This window comes from Lepidochelys kempii, chromosome 11 (assembly GCF_965140285.1).
Source record: "Lepidochelys kempii isolate rLepKem1 chromosome 11, rLepKem1.hap1, whole genome shotgun sequence".
NCBI lineage: Eukaryota > Metazoa > Chordata > Testudines > Cheloniidae > Lepidochelys > Lepidochelys kempii.
Genome location: NC_136390.1, coordinates 58893005 through 58910266, shown reverse-complemented (window position 1 = coordinate 58910266; position 17262 = coordinate 58893005). Strand labels below are relative to the sequence as shown.

Sequence of the window (17262 nt, the reverse complement as noted above, 5' to 3'; positions counted from 1 at the left end):
TTTGGTGGGTGGTTCTCTGGCAGCTGCGCTCGGCGGCAGCATTTTGGTGATGCGGTGTCCTGCGGGAGCCCACATTGAGCCAACAGGCACCGCGTTGGGGACCTCTGGTGTACATCATCACCTGTAAGAAGAGTTCTGTGGCCAATTAATGTCTATGCAGCCCTTTTCTTCAGAGGGTCTGCCAGGAGTCAATTTTTGGCCCTTGGTGAACAATTCTGTTAAGGATACTCAAGAACTAGACTCCTCTCTTAGCTGCATTGGCTCTGCAGGGTTGACGGGAATGAAAATCTGTAAAAACTCTTGTTTGTCACGCAGGTAAGCAGGCTTGTCTCTCAACACAGGCATGGGGTGACTCTGTTGAGTGAGACAGTGTGTTTTTTTTTACAAAGTCACTTTCTGGAGTGGAACTGTATTTTGACAGAAATTCTGGCTCTCATGTCCACCCCTGTGTATTCAGGAAAAATGGCAAAAGAAGTAGTGCACAAGTCCTGACCAGGAAACAACTACGTGGTGAATGTGTTCCTTAGGGTGACGAGTGATGTGTAATGGGGTCACACACAAAGTAGGCATGGTCCATCACAGAATGAGAGGATGCATTTCCACCCTACCATGTGTCTATGCATACAGCACCTGCTTAATTTATTCCCCCTTAGATCAGAATTAAAATAAGCAAGGGGCCACGTGCACAGCTACCTGAATCATGCTGTTTCTTTGGTGTTTTTACTGGTTCCTTGGCTATAAAGGTACACATGACTACGCCTGTGGAAATCCTATGTCCCTCATGTGTTCTCAGTTTCCACAGTCTCCCCATAGACGTGGCTTTGTGTGTGGCAGGGAGTGGATTTCTTGAACAACATTAATTGGTTGTAATTTTGTTCCTTATCACACTTCCTACATCTTCAGTACAAATACAGAGAGGGACTGTCGCAGGGTGGCTGCCCCTTGTAAAACGAAGCAGTTCCAGCTCCCCTGTGCTAGGACAGGTGCTCCCATTTGACCAGTTAAGAGGATAGTACAGCACCAGGGACTATAAAGAATCTTGGAGAAATTCAGTGAGAGGGAGACCCAATGAGTCCTGCTAGAGACCAGGAGGACTCAAGGAGGTCCTGGAAGAAAGCAGAAGGTGCTTCCTGGGGAAAGGCTGAAGGCAAAGAGAGCAACAGGAGGGGTTTGCTGGCTGGTGTCCCCAAGCCAGAAAACCAGGGTTGGAGACAGGAGGAGCAGCAGAGGCAACTGCCTGCTGGCTCTAAGATAGAGAGGCAGAGACAAAGGCTGGAGAGGGCTGAAGGCAGGCGCGTGGTGGAGGAGCTTTCCTACTGACATCTCCAAGACTAGAGAGCTGGACCTTGAGGAATCATGAGAGGGCCAGTGGAGATGAAGGGTGGTCCCCTGGCTAGGATGCTCTCAGCAGAGAGGCGGGGGGGGGGGGGCTGGGGGGTTCCCTGCGCTACGGTTGGAAGGGCTGAGATGTCCTACTACAAGTTCAGGGAGAGGACTGCACTGGAGAGCCAGTGTGTGATGAGAGACGCCAGAGCTGTACGTTGCATGTGCTGTAAGGACTATGCTGGGGAAATTCTGGACTACATTTTGTTATTTATGTGCATAGGGCTTTTGTAATAAATGAAACCCCACAAGGGCTTTGCTTTCACTTGGGAAGTTGCTTTGGACTATTTCTGAGGAATAATAAGAAGGGAAACTGCGGCATGCCTGCCTGTTGGGCCATGGCCTGCCATTGCAGGGCACTCCAGACAGGGCCACCTTCTTACAGGTACCCTGCCTCTTACCTCTTGATGCCAGGTTGAGGGTACAGTTGCCAACTGCTAGAATGGGATTCAAGTCTGATGTTGACTTTCTACTCATAATGTTTCCACCTAAAGACTAAAAAAAAAAAAAAAGGACATTATGTCACTAAGTCGTCACCTTTATGTAAGCGTCAGTCCAGTGTGAGGATTTACATTGATCAAAGGTCATAAGACTGACAGTGACATAAAATTAATTTTAAAGTCTATTATTTCAGCAGCGAATAAAAATATTATGCACAGACAGAAGCAATTCCATGCAGTTTTGCTAACCCATCAACTTGTAACGTACGGAAATGTTTCTGATCTGCTGTCCTCCCAGAGTTTTTAACTGATGCAAGAGAGCATGGAAAATCTTTGACCTCTCCCCTGGAAGTTTCGAGACTGTGTTTGTCAGGGCATCTTTCACTACAGCCAGACTGCAGGCAGCTCCAAGGGTTAGTCCTGAAACCAAGTTATTGTAAGTAGCAAAATGTGAGCATTGCTCCAAAGTCAGGGTATTAAACTATGTCCAGACTGTACTTTTGTAATTATGCAGTGCCTTTTTCTCACAATCAGCTCTCATTAGAATGTGGATAGGAATAAGGCAACATCTTAAAAGTTTTTTGTTACACTGTAATTTAGGAAACAAAACAAATACTGCATCAATTTCAAAATGTGCATGTGCAAACTGGAGTTAAACTAGGACAGGTTAAAAGTCTTTAACAGTCATGGTAGAGAGTCCTTCTTTGTCAAGGGTAGCAGCTAAGCACATCTGGAAATGGGGAGAGAAATGTGGTGTAATGCTCTGAGCCATGAACTCCCAAATTGTAACCCCAGCTCTGACAGACTCTCTCTTTGGCCTTGGGCAAGTTGCTGAAATTTTCTGCCTTGGTTTGCTCATCTCTGTCTCGCTTACAATGGGGATAGTAATATTTACTATCTATCTCGTAGGGCATTTCTGAGGCTTAATTAATGTTATAAAGTGCTGTGAGATCCATGCATGGATTCTCCATAGAGTGTGAGGGGGCAACAACGGGTGTCACCACAGTCTGCCCACTCCTCCCCCTGGCCCACCCAGTCTCCTATCTCTTCCCCAGAATGAACACTTGATCTACAGAGAAGCCTCTGTGGGTTACAGATGAGGAGAGGGAGAGGTGCTGCAGAGATGGCTGACACTCCCACCTCTTCCATGTAGTAGGGAGGATATCTGAATGTTGAGGGTCCCCTCCATAAGCAGACATTGGAGGACAAATAGCCAATAACTTTGATTCTACACTCCCCCTAGGGCTGACCTCAGCCAGCTAAATTGAGGTAAAAGGTGTTAATCCACATCGACACTAGGGATTGGGTCATGGTTAAGATTAGGGTTAGATAACACATACTAGCTAACCCAATTTAACCTCAACTTCTTTTCCTAATCTAGACAAACCCATGCTGTTGCTAATGTATCATAGATTGGGGCAGGGATCATAGCCATCCTGATCCATGGATGTCTCAGGAATGATTTGCAGAAACATTCACAAGCATCTCTAGACATTCTTGGAGAGCCAGGATGTCTGTAGAGCAGTTCACATCTTCCCCACTAGGGTACGGATCAGTATTATCTTATGCAGCGATATCTCTCTGTGTTTCAAAAGGCAAAAGTAGGGTCTACTTACCATTGTCTGTGTATCTCACCACATTCAGATCTAGGATCCTTGCAGGAGAGATGATAACTGGATGATGCACTCCTTTAAATTTCATTTCAGGCCCTATAGAGTAGAATGAGATTTAGAGAAAAGGAAGATTGCTGCATTTCCAGAACTGTGACTATGTCATTGTTGAGTCATATATTAAGGACAAAGAACACACAAGCAATTCTAAATGCTGCCCGCTACTGTTCATACATACACGGGCACATGCATAACAGGATGTGCTCTGATTCTACATACCCACACTGGTGTTCCCCACAACGAGAGGTGCTTTGGGGTACTTAGTTTTCAGCTCCAGAAGCTCCTTCAGGCTAGCAGGAGAAATCCATATTGTTCTTTCCCCTTGGAAAACAAGAGTTCTTTTTGGCTGATTTTCAGCCATTGTCTATAGGAGAAACAATGTAGATTTAATATTTAAAGCTCCAGAGAGGCAGCGGTTGTCTAGTGAATAGGGCACTGGACTAGGAGCCAAAATAATTCCTTAACCATGGAAGTCACACTTAAACCCTCAAAACTGGGCTTAAGTGGGACTTAAATAGTGCATCAGCCTTATGCTGGCCCTTTGCACAAGGAGGAAATTCATGCTTCATGAATAAAATGCCTAAAACTGACTCAGATGTGTCTAGCAAACAGGATTTATCCTGCAGACTACGCACTTAGAGCTGGATCCTGCACCCTTGGAAATTAATGGAAAATTAATTTTAAAAAAATCTGGATTTGACTGCAATGAAACTACTTTCAACCCTACTCCATAAGTCCTCCCAGCTGCCGTGTAGGCATACCCCTTATCATAGCTGGTGCCTGTAGATAAGGTTGCCAGACATAGGTAGTGCCACCTATAGGTGAGGCTGCCTAATACTATCCATTATAAGACACTGTTTTCAGTTGCTTATAACTAAGGCTACATTTTAATCATGGGTATTTTTAGTACAAGTCACCAACAGGTCATGGGCAGTAAACAAAAATTAACGGCCCGTGACCTGTCCATGACTTTTACTAAAAATACCAGTGAATAAAATTTGCGTGGGAGGTTGCCCGGGGTGCTGTGGGAGGGCAGCCCGGCTGCTTGGGGGGGGCGTGGTGCGGGTGGCGGTGCGCAGCCCGAGATGTCTGCTGGTGTAGTAGGGGAAGGGTGTGGGCAGTGGTGCATGGCCTGGGACTCCCACTGGTGCTGGGGGCAGGGCGGTTGGTGGGACTGGCAGACTCCCTACCTGGCTCTGTGCCTCCCCCTCCACACAACAACAGCAGAGTTTGGGTGTGGGAGGGGGCAGGGGGTTGGGGCATGGGACGAGGTGAGGTGGGCCCTGGGTGGCGCTTACCTGTGGGGCTCCCTGAAAGCAGTGACATCCCCCCTGCTCAGCTGCTAGGCAGCGGCATGGCCAGGCAGCTCTGAATGCTGCCTCCACCTGCAGACACTGCCCCCGCAGCTCCCATTGGCCGCAGTTCCCGGCCAATGGGTGCTGCGAACCCAGGGCTCTGGGCGGAGGTTCAGGCAGAGTGCAGAGCTGCCTGGCCACACTTCTGCCTAGCAGCTGAGCAAGGCAGAGGCGTTTCTGGGGAGCTCCCAAGGTAAGCGCTGCCCAGAGCCCACCTCACCCCATCCTGTGCCCCAATCCCCTGTCCCCTCCCACACCCAAACTCTGCTGCTGGGGTCGGGGGGGCGCCGTGGGGGCCCAAGACTGCCAAGCAGCAGCTGGTGTGCTTGGTGCAGGGGCTGCCTGAGCTGTCCCCTGAGCCAGGCATACCAGCCACTGCAGAAGTCACAGAGGTCACAGAAAGTCACGGAATCCATGACCTCTGTGACAAACTTGCAGACTTACTTATAACTTTGTCAAACTTCAACCGTTTAAGCTAAAATTTTCTGTGTGGGGTGTCTGCCACAGACTGATTATTTTTGGAAATTTCAGCAAAACCAGTTCATCCTTTTCTCAGAACAAGATGATGAAAATGTGTTGTTTTGCCCAGGTTAAAAAATTTGTACAACCATTTTGTTGAGAATCTCCAGCAGCTCCATGCTTTGCACAGGCAACCTTAATTCCCTACATTTTGAGTACCTGACTTTGCATCTCTTTTAATGTAGTTCTTGTATGTAAATATAAACACAGAATTAAAAAAAATCACAGATCTTTGCAGATCTATCGGCAAATATGTGATATTTCTCCTGATGTAACCACTCCACTACTAGAGAGCACATTAAGATGAGTACTGAACTACATGTAAACGTTACAGATGTTACAGCATATGCACAGACCAAGAGCAATTCTACTTACCATTAATTCTGGTGGAAATATAAACTCCTGGGTGGGGTCCAAGGGCTGAAATTCATCTGCTGAAAACAGCTTGGTGGAAGTCTTAAACAAACAAACAAACAAAACAAAAACAAACAATTTTTTACTTAATTCATTCTTTATAAAAAAGAAAGAATCACAAGGACTGGATCTGAAGCCCACTGAAGTCAGCAGGAGTCTTTGTAATTACTCTAATAGCCTTTGGATGAGATGCTAAATAAACTGCCATGTATTAGTGGGAGCTGTTGCAGCGGAAGAAATGGAGAAAGGCAGCCTCTCACAGCTCAGTCACCTTCCCTGGCCCCTCTGGAGCTGGGAGAGTGGAATGATACAGACCTGAAATCCTAACTGTACACTTCCCTCTGTTCAACTATAGAGAGGTGAGATGACTCCATATTTCCCCCCACTCTAACACACACTGACAGGTCACAGATTTTTGAAAGGAATGTTTACATAAAATAAACCATTTGTATGGATGGGAATTTTCAAATAAAAAAAATTAGTGTCATGATTCTGATTTAGTTTTTGCAGCAAACTTCAGTTCTGTGAACACAATCTTGCTATGAGTGCCATGTAGACAAACCCCTGAACCCACACAAAACCTCACTGACTTCATACGGCTTCACCTGGGCACAGGGATAGCTAATGCAGTGGTCACTGCAGAATCGGAGCCTAAGAATATTAATATTCCAGAACACAAAAGATTGTTTGAACATGCAGATCCAAACTGTCCTCTGCATTGTTACAAGAGACTCCAGGGGAAGAGGGTGAAGATTTCCCCTTTCACACACCTACCATGCCTTTGAAGACATATCTAAATCCCTCACCACTAACAGTACATTCATTTCCTGTGAAAATGGAAAAACTTCCTGATCACCCAGGATGGTACATAGAAACATAGAAACATAGAACACATACATCATTAAAAGAAACTTTCAAATTTCACAGAACAGCAGCAGCAATGGTTCTGTGGCCTGCAATATGCAGGAGGTCAGACTAGATGATCATGATGGTCCCTTCTGGCTTTAAAGTCAGAGCAATGCTATGGGACGTAGTGGGCTGTAGTCAGCTGGCTATAGGATGCTGCATGGCATAGCACTTCGCATGTACTATAATAAGTAATAAGCAGCGCAATGCTCTTCACCTAGTGCAAATTTTACATTTAAACAGGAAGGAAAAACAATTAAACTCACCTTCTCTCCTTTAAGTTTGTCTTCTTGATCCAAGCAACAGTTCCCATTTTCTTTACTTTGACAACAAAACGGTTCCTAAAATACTAATATCCCATTAATATAACATATGACTTCTGCTCATAGTGAGCTTGATCCCAAGTCAATTGAAGTCAATGGGAGTCTCTCCTGACTTACAATGTGCTTTGGATGAGGCTCAATAAAATTGCAAATATTCACGTTTTAAGGCATTATCTTTTTCTTACCAAAACCTTTTTAAAAAAAGTTCTCTACAAAAAATGGTTTTCTAAGTTTCTCAGTGGAATTTACACAAAATGTTGGCAGACAGGATGAACTTTATGTCATTAACACTCATTGATGTCACCACCTCTTTTAATTCAAATCTTATTTCAACTTTATTTTATGCATGTAATGCCATGACTAGCAAAGACCAAAGTCTCCTTGCCTCAATCACACAAATATTCCCACTGACTGCAATGAAACTACTTTTGTGAGGAAGATTTGGGCCCCTTATGAACAGTTAATACTTAGAACCAGATTTTTATAATACTCTTTGTCACACTGCAATTTGTATGTCTGGGCTAAATATTACAGAACAACAGGTTTATGTGGCTAGTGGCCTGATCCAAAGCTCACTGGAGTTAATGGAGACACTTTCATTGACTTCAATGACCTTTGGTTCCAGGCCCTGAGAGCTGGCTGATCTGCATTCCTGGAAAGGACAGCCAACAACCCATGGCAGAAACAAGATTGGATATGTACTTAAATTCACAGTGGTCTCTGGTTGTTTAGATATTGTAATACACAGTAATACATGCCTCACTCTCCCATAAAAATATTTTAGAACAAATATTCAAAGCAGTTGAATAGGAACACTCTTTGATTCCCACCATTCCCACCGCTTACCTTACAGAAGGTTTTACAGCCATCTAAGATTGGCCTATACCCAGTGCAGCGGCACAAGTTACCTGATACCAGAAAATAATAGGTGAACTATTAGTTCTAGCTATCACATATAATTTAGGATTCAAGACTTCATGTTAAGGTTTGTCTTTTTTCAGGAGAAGGGGTTTATCTCTGAAATGCAGTATGGGCCAGATGTACAAAAGAGCTCAGCATCCATTGACTCCTGAGGGGAGGAAACTCTTTCAGCAACTAAAAGGAAGCTGTAATACTGCAAGAGCTGCATCAGATGGCAGCAGTGGGTGAGTTGACCCAGGGCGCCGTAACAACTTTGGCTTTGGCTTCACTGACACAAAGGTGGGTTTTTACAGTGAGATAACTAGCATGGGACAGTTCTCTCATTGTAAAAACTTAAGTGGAGACAAGGCACTTGCAGTGTTTACAATGAGGTAAAAAGAAAAGGAGTACTAGTGGCACCTTAGAGACTAACCAATTTATTTGAGCATAAGCTTTCGTGAGCTACAGCTCACTTCATCGGTAGCTCACGAAAGCTTATGCTCAAATAAATTGGTTAGTCTCTAAGGTGCCACTAGTACTCCTTTTCTTTTTGCGAATACAGACTAACACGGCTGCTACTCTGAAACCTACAATGAGGTAGCTAGGCAAAGTCAGCACTATATCTCCTGCCCTGGCTGACCTCACCAAGTTTGCCTCATGGTAAAACTAAACTGGCCTTGTCTCCCCTCTGCTTTTACCCTGGGATAGTGAACCCACATTAGTTATCCCTCTCTAAAAGCACACCTTTTTTGCAGTGAAGACATAGCCAGTCTCTCTGTTATTTTATAGTTTTATTACTGTCACAAAAGCTTTGGCACTGTTCTGAGGTTTACAATGTTCTGAACACTGTATCTGATGAGAACTAAGGCCAAGATTTTCAAAAGTGGCTACTGATTATGGATGCCTCAATTTTTGAGAACCCAAATTGAGCACTTTTTGAAAATCAGGCCCCTTTAAGGACATCTTAAAGGGGCCCGATTTTCAAAAAGTGCTTAGTGCCTACTCTCTGAAAATCAACTCCCCTATAGGTGTGCCAAGTTGGGCACCCTAATTGAGATACCCCAAATCACTAGTCACTTCTGAAAATTTTGGCCAAGGTTTCACTCTGCTGTAGGGTATACTGTTCAGCATGACATCGCAGATGTGCTGTTTAATATATAGGCACCTCACAGATTTCAGGCAGCCAAGAATTCATTGTTGCTTTCTTCCCTTTCCTCCCCACCCACCTTTTCTGAAAGGAAACCATCATTAAAAATCTTATTTACTAAGAGATTATTTATCTTGTTTGTTCATATATTAAAAATGGCATTTTGATGGGGAGGGGGGAAGTGGAGAAACAAACAAACAAAAACTAACCAGCCAGAGCTGCAGCTATCTGCTCCATGGAGGGTTCAGGGTGGTTTCTCAGTAAACTATACATGGACATCACCATTCCAGGGGTGCAAAAGCCACATTGAGAGCCATGGCACTTGGCCAGCCTTTCCTGGAACAAAACAGAACAACAGGCCCTGCTTCAAAATGCAACATCAACAAATTCCCTTTTTCAATCATTTAAAAGAGCTGTTGGTTTCAAAAGTTACAAACATGATTTAAAGAGTGTGACAAAGTTCCTGCTCTACCTTGGTGGGTCTTGTGCTTATTGGCAGATTTGCTCGCCTTGGAGCTTCACGGCAGCTTGGCCATTTTTCTGAATTCACAGTCCAGGTCGACTCCTCCTGTGTCTGACCAGGAGTTGGGAAGATTTGGGGGGAACCCGGGCCCGCCCTCTACTCCGGGTTCCAGCCCAGGGCCCTGTGGAATGCAGCTGTCTAGAGTGCCTCCTGGAACAGCTGTGCAACAGCTACAACTCCCTGGGCGGCTTCCCCATGGCCTCCTCCCAACACCTTCTTTATGCTCCCCATAGGACCTTCCTCCTGGTGTCTGATAATGCTTGTACACCTCAGTCCTCCAACAGTCCGCGTTCTCACTCTCAGCTCCTAGTGCCTCTTGCTCCCAACTCCTCACATACACACCACAAACTGAAGTGAGCTCCTTTTTAAAACCCAGGTGCCCTGATTAGCCTGCCTTAATTGATTCTAGTAGCTTCTTGATTGGCTGCAGGTGTTCTAATCAGCCTTTCTTAATTGTCTCCAGAAGGTTCCTGATTGTTCTGGAATCTTCCCTGTTACCTTACCCAGGGAAAAGGGACCTACTTAGCCTGGGGCTAATATATCTGCCTTCTATTACTCTCCTGTAACGGTGTCCCTGTCAGGTTCCCTTTGTTTGACCCTTTGACCGCACTCCTGTCCCTGTTGTTCATTAGTTGTCCCCCGTAATTATTTGGTTTTCCAGGTCTTGTGGACCCCCACATTAGGCTGGAGGGAGGGGATCCTTTAGCAGTGGGCGGGCTTTCACCGCCCACTTCCTAGATCCCAATAAGATTACTCTCCTGTAGCCATCTGGCCCGACCCTGTCACAAGGGTTACAAGATCTGACCTAATTAACACAATGAAAAATGTGACAGATGTTACAAACTTAAATGCCTTCCTCTTAGAAATGTGAGATATTTCGAGAAGAAACTTAAACTAATGTGAAATCTGAACCAGGAAAAGTTATTTTGATGTGTGGGTCCAAGAATATCTGACTGGTGGACGATGGGAGCAGATTATCCCCCAACTGCCTACTTTGGGGTTCTTACACCTTCCTTTGTAGCATCTGGTGCTGACCACTGCTGGAAGACAGAGCATTGGCCTAGCCAGACCATGGGTCTCATCCAGACTAGCTATTCCTGAGTTCCTGTGTCTTTACCTCAGTCTCTTAATATTATAGGCAGTGTTAGCTGGATATGAGCAAGGCAAGGTGGGTGAGGTAATATCTTTTATTGGAACAACTTCTATGGGTGAGAGAGAAAAACTTTCGAGCTACACTGTCTCTCTCTCACCCATAGAAGTTGGTCCAATAAAAGATATTACCTCACCCATCTTGTCTCTCTGTTAATATTAGGCAGTCTGCATGAAGGAGCATCTCTAATTAGTCTTAATCAACCACTTTATACTTGTATTATCAAGGTTTCCAAGAAAAGTTAGTCTGACCGTTAACAACGTCGAACAAATATCAGACTTTTGCTGGCCCACTAAGATGAGTCTCACTGTTTATGTATCTTCTTTGCTGTGCCTCCAACACACAGTATACACACTGTTTAGCAAGCAGCAACATTGCACATTGCGCCTTTTACAATACTTTGTTTTTTAGCAGAGCTGGACAAATAATCCAAAATATTTTCTGTATAGACATGCTATAATTTTAAAGTTAATACCTTTGGCCATTTTGGCAGCCCTTGGGCATTTCCTTGCTGAATTCAAGGAGGTGCCACCATTGACAGGAGATCACATACCTCTTAGTTAATCATCTAGAACTGTTTTATTTTAGCAAATAGGTTGTTCCCATACTATGCTGGAGATTCCTGAAGTTTTTGCAGCATGTGTGACACCTGCTAGATAACTTTACATAAATACTATATTTTCCTGTCTTTCTCCACCCATTTTAAACTACACTGCAGAATCAGTTTAAAAATCCAGAGTCCTCAGCTATCTTTTAGCAGTGGGAGCAATACCATATCTTTAAAAATCGTAACAGTGTCGTACCACCACTGCCAATTAATCCTAGGCACGTGAAGGAAGAAAGCAAAAATCCTTTTACAGCATACTCTCACCTGAACTGGATGTATCCGGGTTTTTGTGCATCCTATGCCTTCCACAGTGGTGACAGCAACGTCATGCAACGAACATATGGGTAATAGACAGGCATTGGCAGAATAATGTCTTCGGATTGTAAAGGAGAATCAAGGACATTAAATATAATTATAAGCTTTAAAAAATTAGGGATTATATGACCAGTAATTCTTGTGTACATTGTAGGAGTCGCATGCCTGGTCATGCAAAACTTGGCAGTTAGAGGCCTGTGCACGTCCCTCAAGCCTAACATTCTATGGGCCAAGAATATAAATATCCCATCCTTTCCGTCATTTAATCCTTATCTGCCATCAGAAGCCCTATTTGCAGAGCTCTGATGCAGAGGGCAGGAGGGAAGGTCAGAGTGTTTCTTTGCAAGCAACACAGTGAGAAAACAAGAATTATTGCTGGTAAACCCCCCTTTTCTCCTTCATGACATTGCTTTCACAGAGTTCACTGTAGAAGACTAGCTAGCAGTGACCTCCCTGATGAGGTGAGCTTAGCAGTGCCCTGCTAAACAGTGACATAAGCACTGCTCTAAGTCAGTGGTTTTCAATCTGGGGTCCGCAAACTATGTCTAAGCTTTCCAAAGAGGTCCGTACCTCCACTTGAAATGTTTTAGGGGTCCACAAATGAAAAAAGCTTGAAAACCACTGCTCTAAATCAATATTTGCTCAATACAGAGTTGATGTAGCACTCAGAGAACAGCAGTGATGGAGGTGTGAGCCGAATTCCATCAAGGAGACCTAGAGATTTTAGGTAACTACACCCTGTGGATACATGTTACTGAAGCAGCTATCTTCATCACTAAGCCAGTGACAAAGGCATAAGAACATTAGCCAGCTCATAACATGACTCAGTGCACAGTCTTTCCTCTTAAATGGTCTTTGAACTAACAAGGCCTAACAGTTTGATTTTTCTGTGAATGACTAATCTAAATTGAATATTAAGTTAAAGTTTGATAAGCTATTTTTAAAATACAGTATCACACATGAAAACCTTATCTACATTCTTGTTTTTTTAAAAGAATACTGCCATATTTCCTTCAGTTAGCTGAAATCACATTTATTTTTAAAAGGTCATAAAAATTTAGTGTTGTGTTTTCTAGATATTTTGTTAAGGATACCTTATCTTCTTGGAAACCGGTTCATATGTGGAGATCATCACAGTGCAGGCTCCGCAGCCACCTCCTCCACAGCCATACTTAGTTCCTGTGAGACGGAGTGAAAGAGTTCCCATTAAGGAAAAAAGCTTATGGGTATTTAATAATTCTTTTTTTGCTTCTGCTCTGTTCCCAGTAGTTTCCCAGGTTGTGTAAAGCTTGAGGACAATCTTCTTCCTGAAGGCAACAGATATAGAACCTATAACTGGACAAGTGCAATGACACATGTATCAGAAGCTCATTTTTGCATTGCTTGAAATCTTCAATTATTATTAGACCAAAACTACAAAATAAACTGACCAAGATCCTGCTCCCACCAAGTTCAATGGAAGCTGCTGACTTCCTTTGGAAGCAAGAGCAGCCCACATTATGTAAATATCCCACTGGGACAGAAACAATAGTAGATCTTCTGTACAGCTCACATGTTCTGTTTCAAAGTGGCTGAACTGTATTTTTGGGTAAACTCAGTAACTTGGCTTGCTGTGTAACATGGTGAAAAGATTTAGGGCCCAAGACTCTTTTATGAGTGACATAAATGTAACTTAAATATGTAGTTAAGTGCTTTGCTGAATCGGGGCCTCAAAGTAAGTTAGGAATCTAAATACCTTTGTGAATCTGGGCTTTGGTCCTTAGGGCCAAGATTTTCAAAATGGTTGCCATTGAAGTTAATGGGAGCTACTAAGTGCTCAGAGATTTTGAAAAGCAGGGCACCAAAGACTAAAATGTCTAGGTTGCCAGTAGGGTTAAAATGAAACCTTTAGGTTTATTTTGAGTCTGTTAATATCACAAACTAAACAATGGGAAGATAAATGTATTTTGCATGGAAACCATTGTTTATTGAAATCATCATTCTTGCAGGAAATCAGATGAACAAAATGGGAATCAAATAGCTACCTAGGCAAAGTGCAATTCATCAGATTCAAACAGCCAAAAATACTTTTTTCAGCAGTATAAACACAGAACAGGAATTTATTTCAGAGATGTGCAATATTACAATTTCTCAGAATTAACTGTATAGTATTTGAATGTCATGGGTCTCAAACTGATTTTAAACATTTGGGCAAGTATTCCATTTCATATTTACAACCAGAGCAAACTCCAAAGGCAGAGACTGTGAAAGGTATTTTTCCTCAAGCCTTGCTTTGGCCTCTGAGTCCTTTCACTGGCTCACTTTTACATGCTGCATCAAATGTAAATTTCTTGTGCTTTTTGTAAAGGTTCAGCATTCCATCCCAGCCCACCTCTCAGATCTTGTGTTGTATCATCTGCCTCCTTGCTTTCCCAGTGATGCCATCCTCACCGCCCTGTGTCTCTCATTTCTAGTCACATATTTGTGTCTTCTTTCACCTTGTCCACTATGCATGGATCAGCCTCCTAATCTCAGTGCCAGCTCCCACCCACTAAAATCCCATATTTCTCCACAATGGCACAGACACTAACCCATGTGAGTCTGTTATCTTCTTCATTCCAACATTGCAGAAAAAAAGAGTGATAAAAAGATTCAAATCTGAATCAGCACTTCCTCTTGGTTTCCCAGTGACTCTTCTCAGTGTTACTTGGAGTCTGATTTTTTAGAAGTGTTAAGCACCCATCTCTTGAAGTCAGTGGGAGCTGCAGGGACTTAGCTACCTCTGGAAATAAGGCTCTTAGGCTATTTAATAGCAGGGAGCATCTTTCTATTTGTCTTGTATAGCACTGAGCAGGGGATTGGCAGATAAATAATAACGGATTTTTGGTCCTGATTTTAGAAAAGAGTAGGGTAAAAATGTTGCCAATAGCCAACAATACAAGAAAATGTCTGACAAAGGTTCTCCGCTTGGTGTGTGGAGTACTTCCTGGTGGCCTGTGGAAGCCAGCTGGTCACATGGTGGTGGCTCTCTCCTTGTTTCCAGCTCATAAATTTAATTAAAACTACACAGATATTTTCCCAATTTTACTCTTCCATGGAAGCAATTTCTTTATTTGCCACAGGGATGTTATGTGATCATGAATGAAACTTTGGAAGGGGAGACACACAATCACAACTGGGAGAGGAGATGGTTCACAAGTCACTCTCTCTACTGAGATGTGGTCCACACTAGTGAAGTGCTTGAGGGCCTCTGGTCTAAAAAGTTATGGAGTTGGAAGAAAGATTCTCCCATGATTTATGGGGATTTATATCTTGGTTTGTAGAGTCCCTCCTACAAACCAAGACATTTATGCTTACATATAGCGTATCTAGATCCCTTTTGTCTGCTACACTTACAACGTATAAGTAAAGAACTTCTGCCTTTGATGGAAGCTCATCATGAAAACAAGCAGAGCTGTAATCCATGATTAGCACAAAATATGAATGTGCTGTCATCTATTCTAAAGTTCTGTTTTTAGATATAAGACTACTGAGGAACATGCATAGATTGATCTCAAGCAGCATGAAACTAAAGAGATTTTGTCTGTGCTTAAAAATTAGGAGCTTACTAAGTAATGTCTACAACAAAAACACTAACCCAGGAACCTATCCTTGCAACAAAGCCCGTTGCCAACTCTGTCCACATATCTATTCAGGGGACACCATCATAGGGCCTAATCACACTATCAGAGGCTCGTTCACCTGCACATCTACCAATGTGATATATGCCATCATGTGCCAGCAATGCCCCTCTGCCATGTACATTGGCCAAATCGGACAGTCTCTATGTAAAAGAATAAATGGACACAAATCAGACATCAAGAATTATAACATTCAAAAACCAGTTGGAGAACACTTCAATCTCCTGGTCACTCGATTACAGACCTAAAAGTCGCAATGTTACAACAATAAAACTTCAAAAACAGACTCCAGCGAGAGACTGCTGAATTGGAATTAATTTGCAAACTGGACACCATTAAATTAGGCTTGAATAAAGACTGGGAGTGGATGGGTCATTACACAAAGAAAAACTACTTCCCCGTGCTTATTTCCCCCCCTACTGTTATTCTCACCTTCTTGTCAACTGTTGGAAATGGGCCATCCTGATTATCACTACAAAAGGTTTTTTTCTCCTGCTGATAATAGCTCACCTTAATTGATCACTCTCATTATAGTGTGTATGGCAACACCTATTTTTTCATGTTCTCTGTGTGTATATATATCTTTCTTCCTACTGTATTTTCCACTGCATGCATCTGATGAAGTGGGTTTTAGCCCATGAAAGCTTATGCTCAAATAAATTTGTTAGTCTCTAAGGTGCCACAAGTACTCCTTGTTCTTTTTGCTGATTCAGACTAACACAGCTACCACTCTGAAACCTATCACCACTGGAGTTCTAATGACACTAGTGGTCAGGTCATCAGTTTTGCACATTATCTAAAAAATGGGACTTCTAGAAGCACAGTGCTCTCTTCCACCATTCTGAAGCACCAGCTCAATTCAGAGAGTAAGTGACACTTATTAAATCCTATATTCACACTTCACTAATACACAGATAATCCACATACAAAGATACTGACTGCAATCTGGTTCTCAGTAAGGATTTAACAGCAGGTATCAGATTACTAAAGCTTCATTATTTTTAGAACTAGATTACAGAATATTATCACAGATTATCTGACAAGGGTAAAATACAGTTTGTGAATCTGCCTTATTGCTTCAACTCCCCCCACTTACTTGCTAATTCACAGTGGATCTTCTATTAATTAATAGTCTAATGCACCATTTCCCACAGCTTCTAGCCTCCCTTCCAAGTACCCATGAGGCTTGGCTCATTTTACCTTATTTATTACAAAATCCCTGTGTTTTGATAGAAGTGCTATATAAGTGCACGATATTATCAAGGATGTCAAAGCACTTTACAACACTAATTAATCTCTGTGAGGCAGATAAGTATTAATATCTTCATTTTACAGATGGGAATAGATGAGCACAAAAAGGGTAAGCGACATTCCCAAGGTGTCACATCAAGTCAGTGGCAAAACTTGGCACAGAACCAGATTGCCTGATTTAGCAATGTGTTCTGACTAGTGAACTACAATCCCTTTGAGTTGGAGCTAACATTAAGCTAATTTTTACAGTTCAATGGAGTTTGCTATTGTTCATAACATTAAAATATAGTCAAGTACTGAAGAGTGTTTGTCTCTTAAAAAGATACATAACTTAATATAGTAATTTTATACAGTTCCAGGGCCCAATCCTGTCATCCTTAATCAGGCAAAGCTCTAATTATCATCAGTGGGAGTTTTTCCTGAATAAAGTCTGCAGGATAGTGCCCTAACTGCATCAACAAGGAAAGGATATGTCTCTTTCGGAGGTAAGACAACAGCATTTGTTCAGGATCAGCATTCTTCTCTACTATCTGCAGAAGGAAGGGAAACAAGCTGTTACAAAAATACTCAGGGTTTATCCTTCAGGGCACAAACCAATAGTCTGCCTTCCCAGCCCCACTTAACATAACTGCATGTGCTAAGGGCCATAGGTGGGAATTTTTCCTTCCTTTGGAAGTTTTTTGTCAGATAGTGCTACTGC

At 42.8% G+C, this 17262-nt stretch overlaps 1 protein-coding gene across 2 annotated transcripts in view; it reads right to left on the bottom strand.

The window, feature by feature from the left end:
• Nucleotides 1-17262, bottom strand: part of LOC140895790 (aldehyde oxidase 1) — a 76310-nt gene that overhangs the window by 56694 nt on the left and 2354 nt on the right. The window contains exons 2-12 of one of the 2 annotated variants that reach the window (XM_073306342.2): nucleotides 17035-17092; nucleotides 12747-12843; nucleotides 11602-11710; nucleotides 9267-9393; nucleotides 7857-7918; nucleotides 6954-7028; nucleotides 5743-5823; nucleotides 3713-3857; nucleotides 3440-3532; nucleotides 2092-2243; nucleotides 1785-1878 (exon numbers count right to left, since the gene is read on the bottom strand). In XM_073306342.2, the coding sequence (XP_073162443.1) occupies nucleotides 1785-1878; nucleotides 2092-2243; nucleotides 3440-3532; nucleotides 3713-3857; nucleotides 5743-5823; nucleotides 6954-7028; nucleotides 7857-7918; nucleotides 9267-9393; nucleotides 11602-11710; nucleotides 12747-12843; nucleotides 17035-17092 (1093 nt within the window). Of the gene's footprint in view, nucleotides 1-1784; nucleotides 1879-2091; nucleotides 2244-3439; nucleotides 3533-3712; nucleotides 3858-5742; nucleotides 5824-6953; nucleotides 7029-7856; nucleotides 7919-9266; nucleotides 9394-11601; nucleotides 11711-12746; nucleotides 12844-17034; nucleotides 17093-17262 lie in introns of those variants that run through there. The other variant, XM_073306341.2, reaches the window with a different exon arrangement.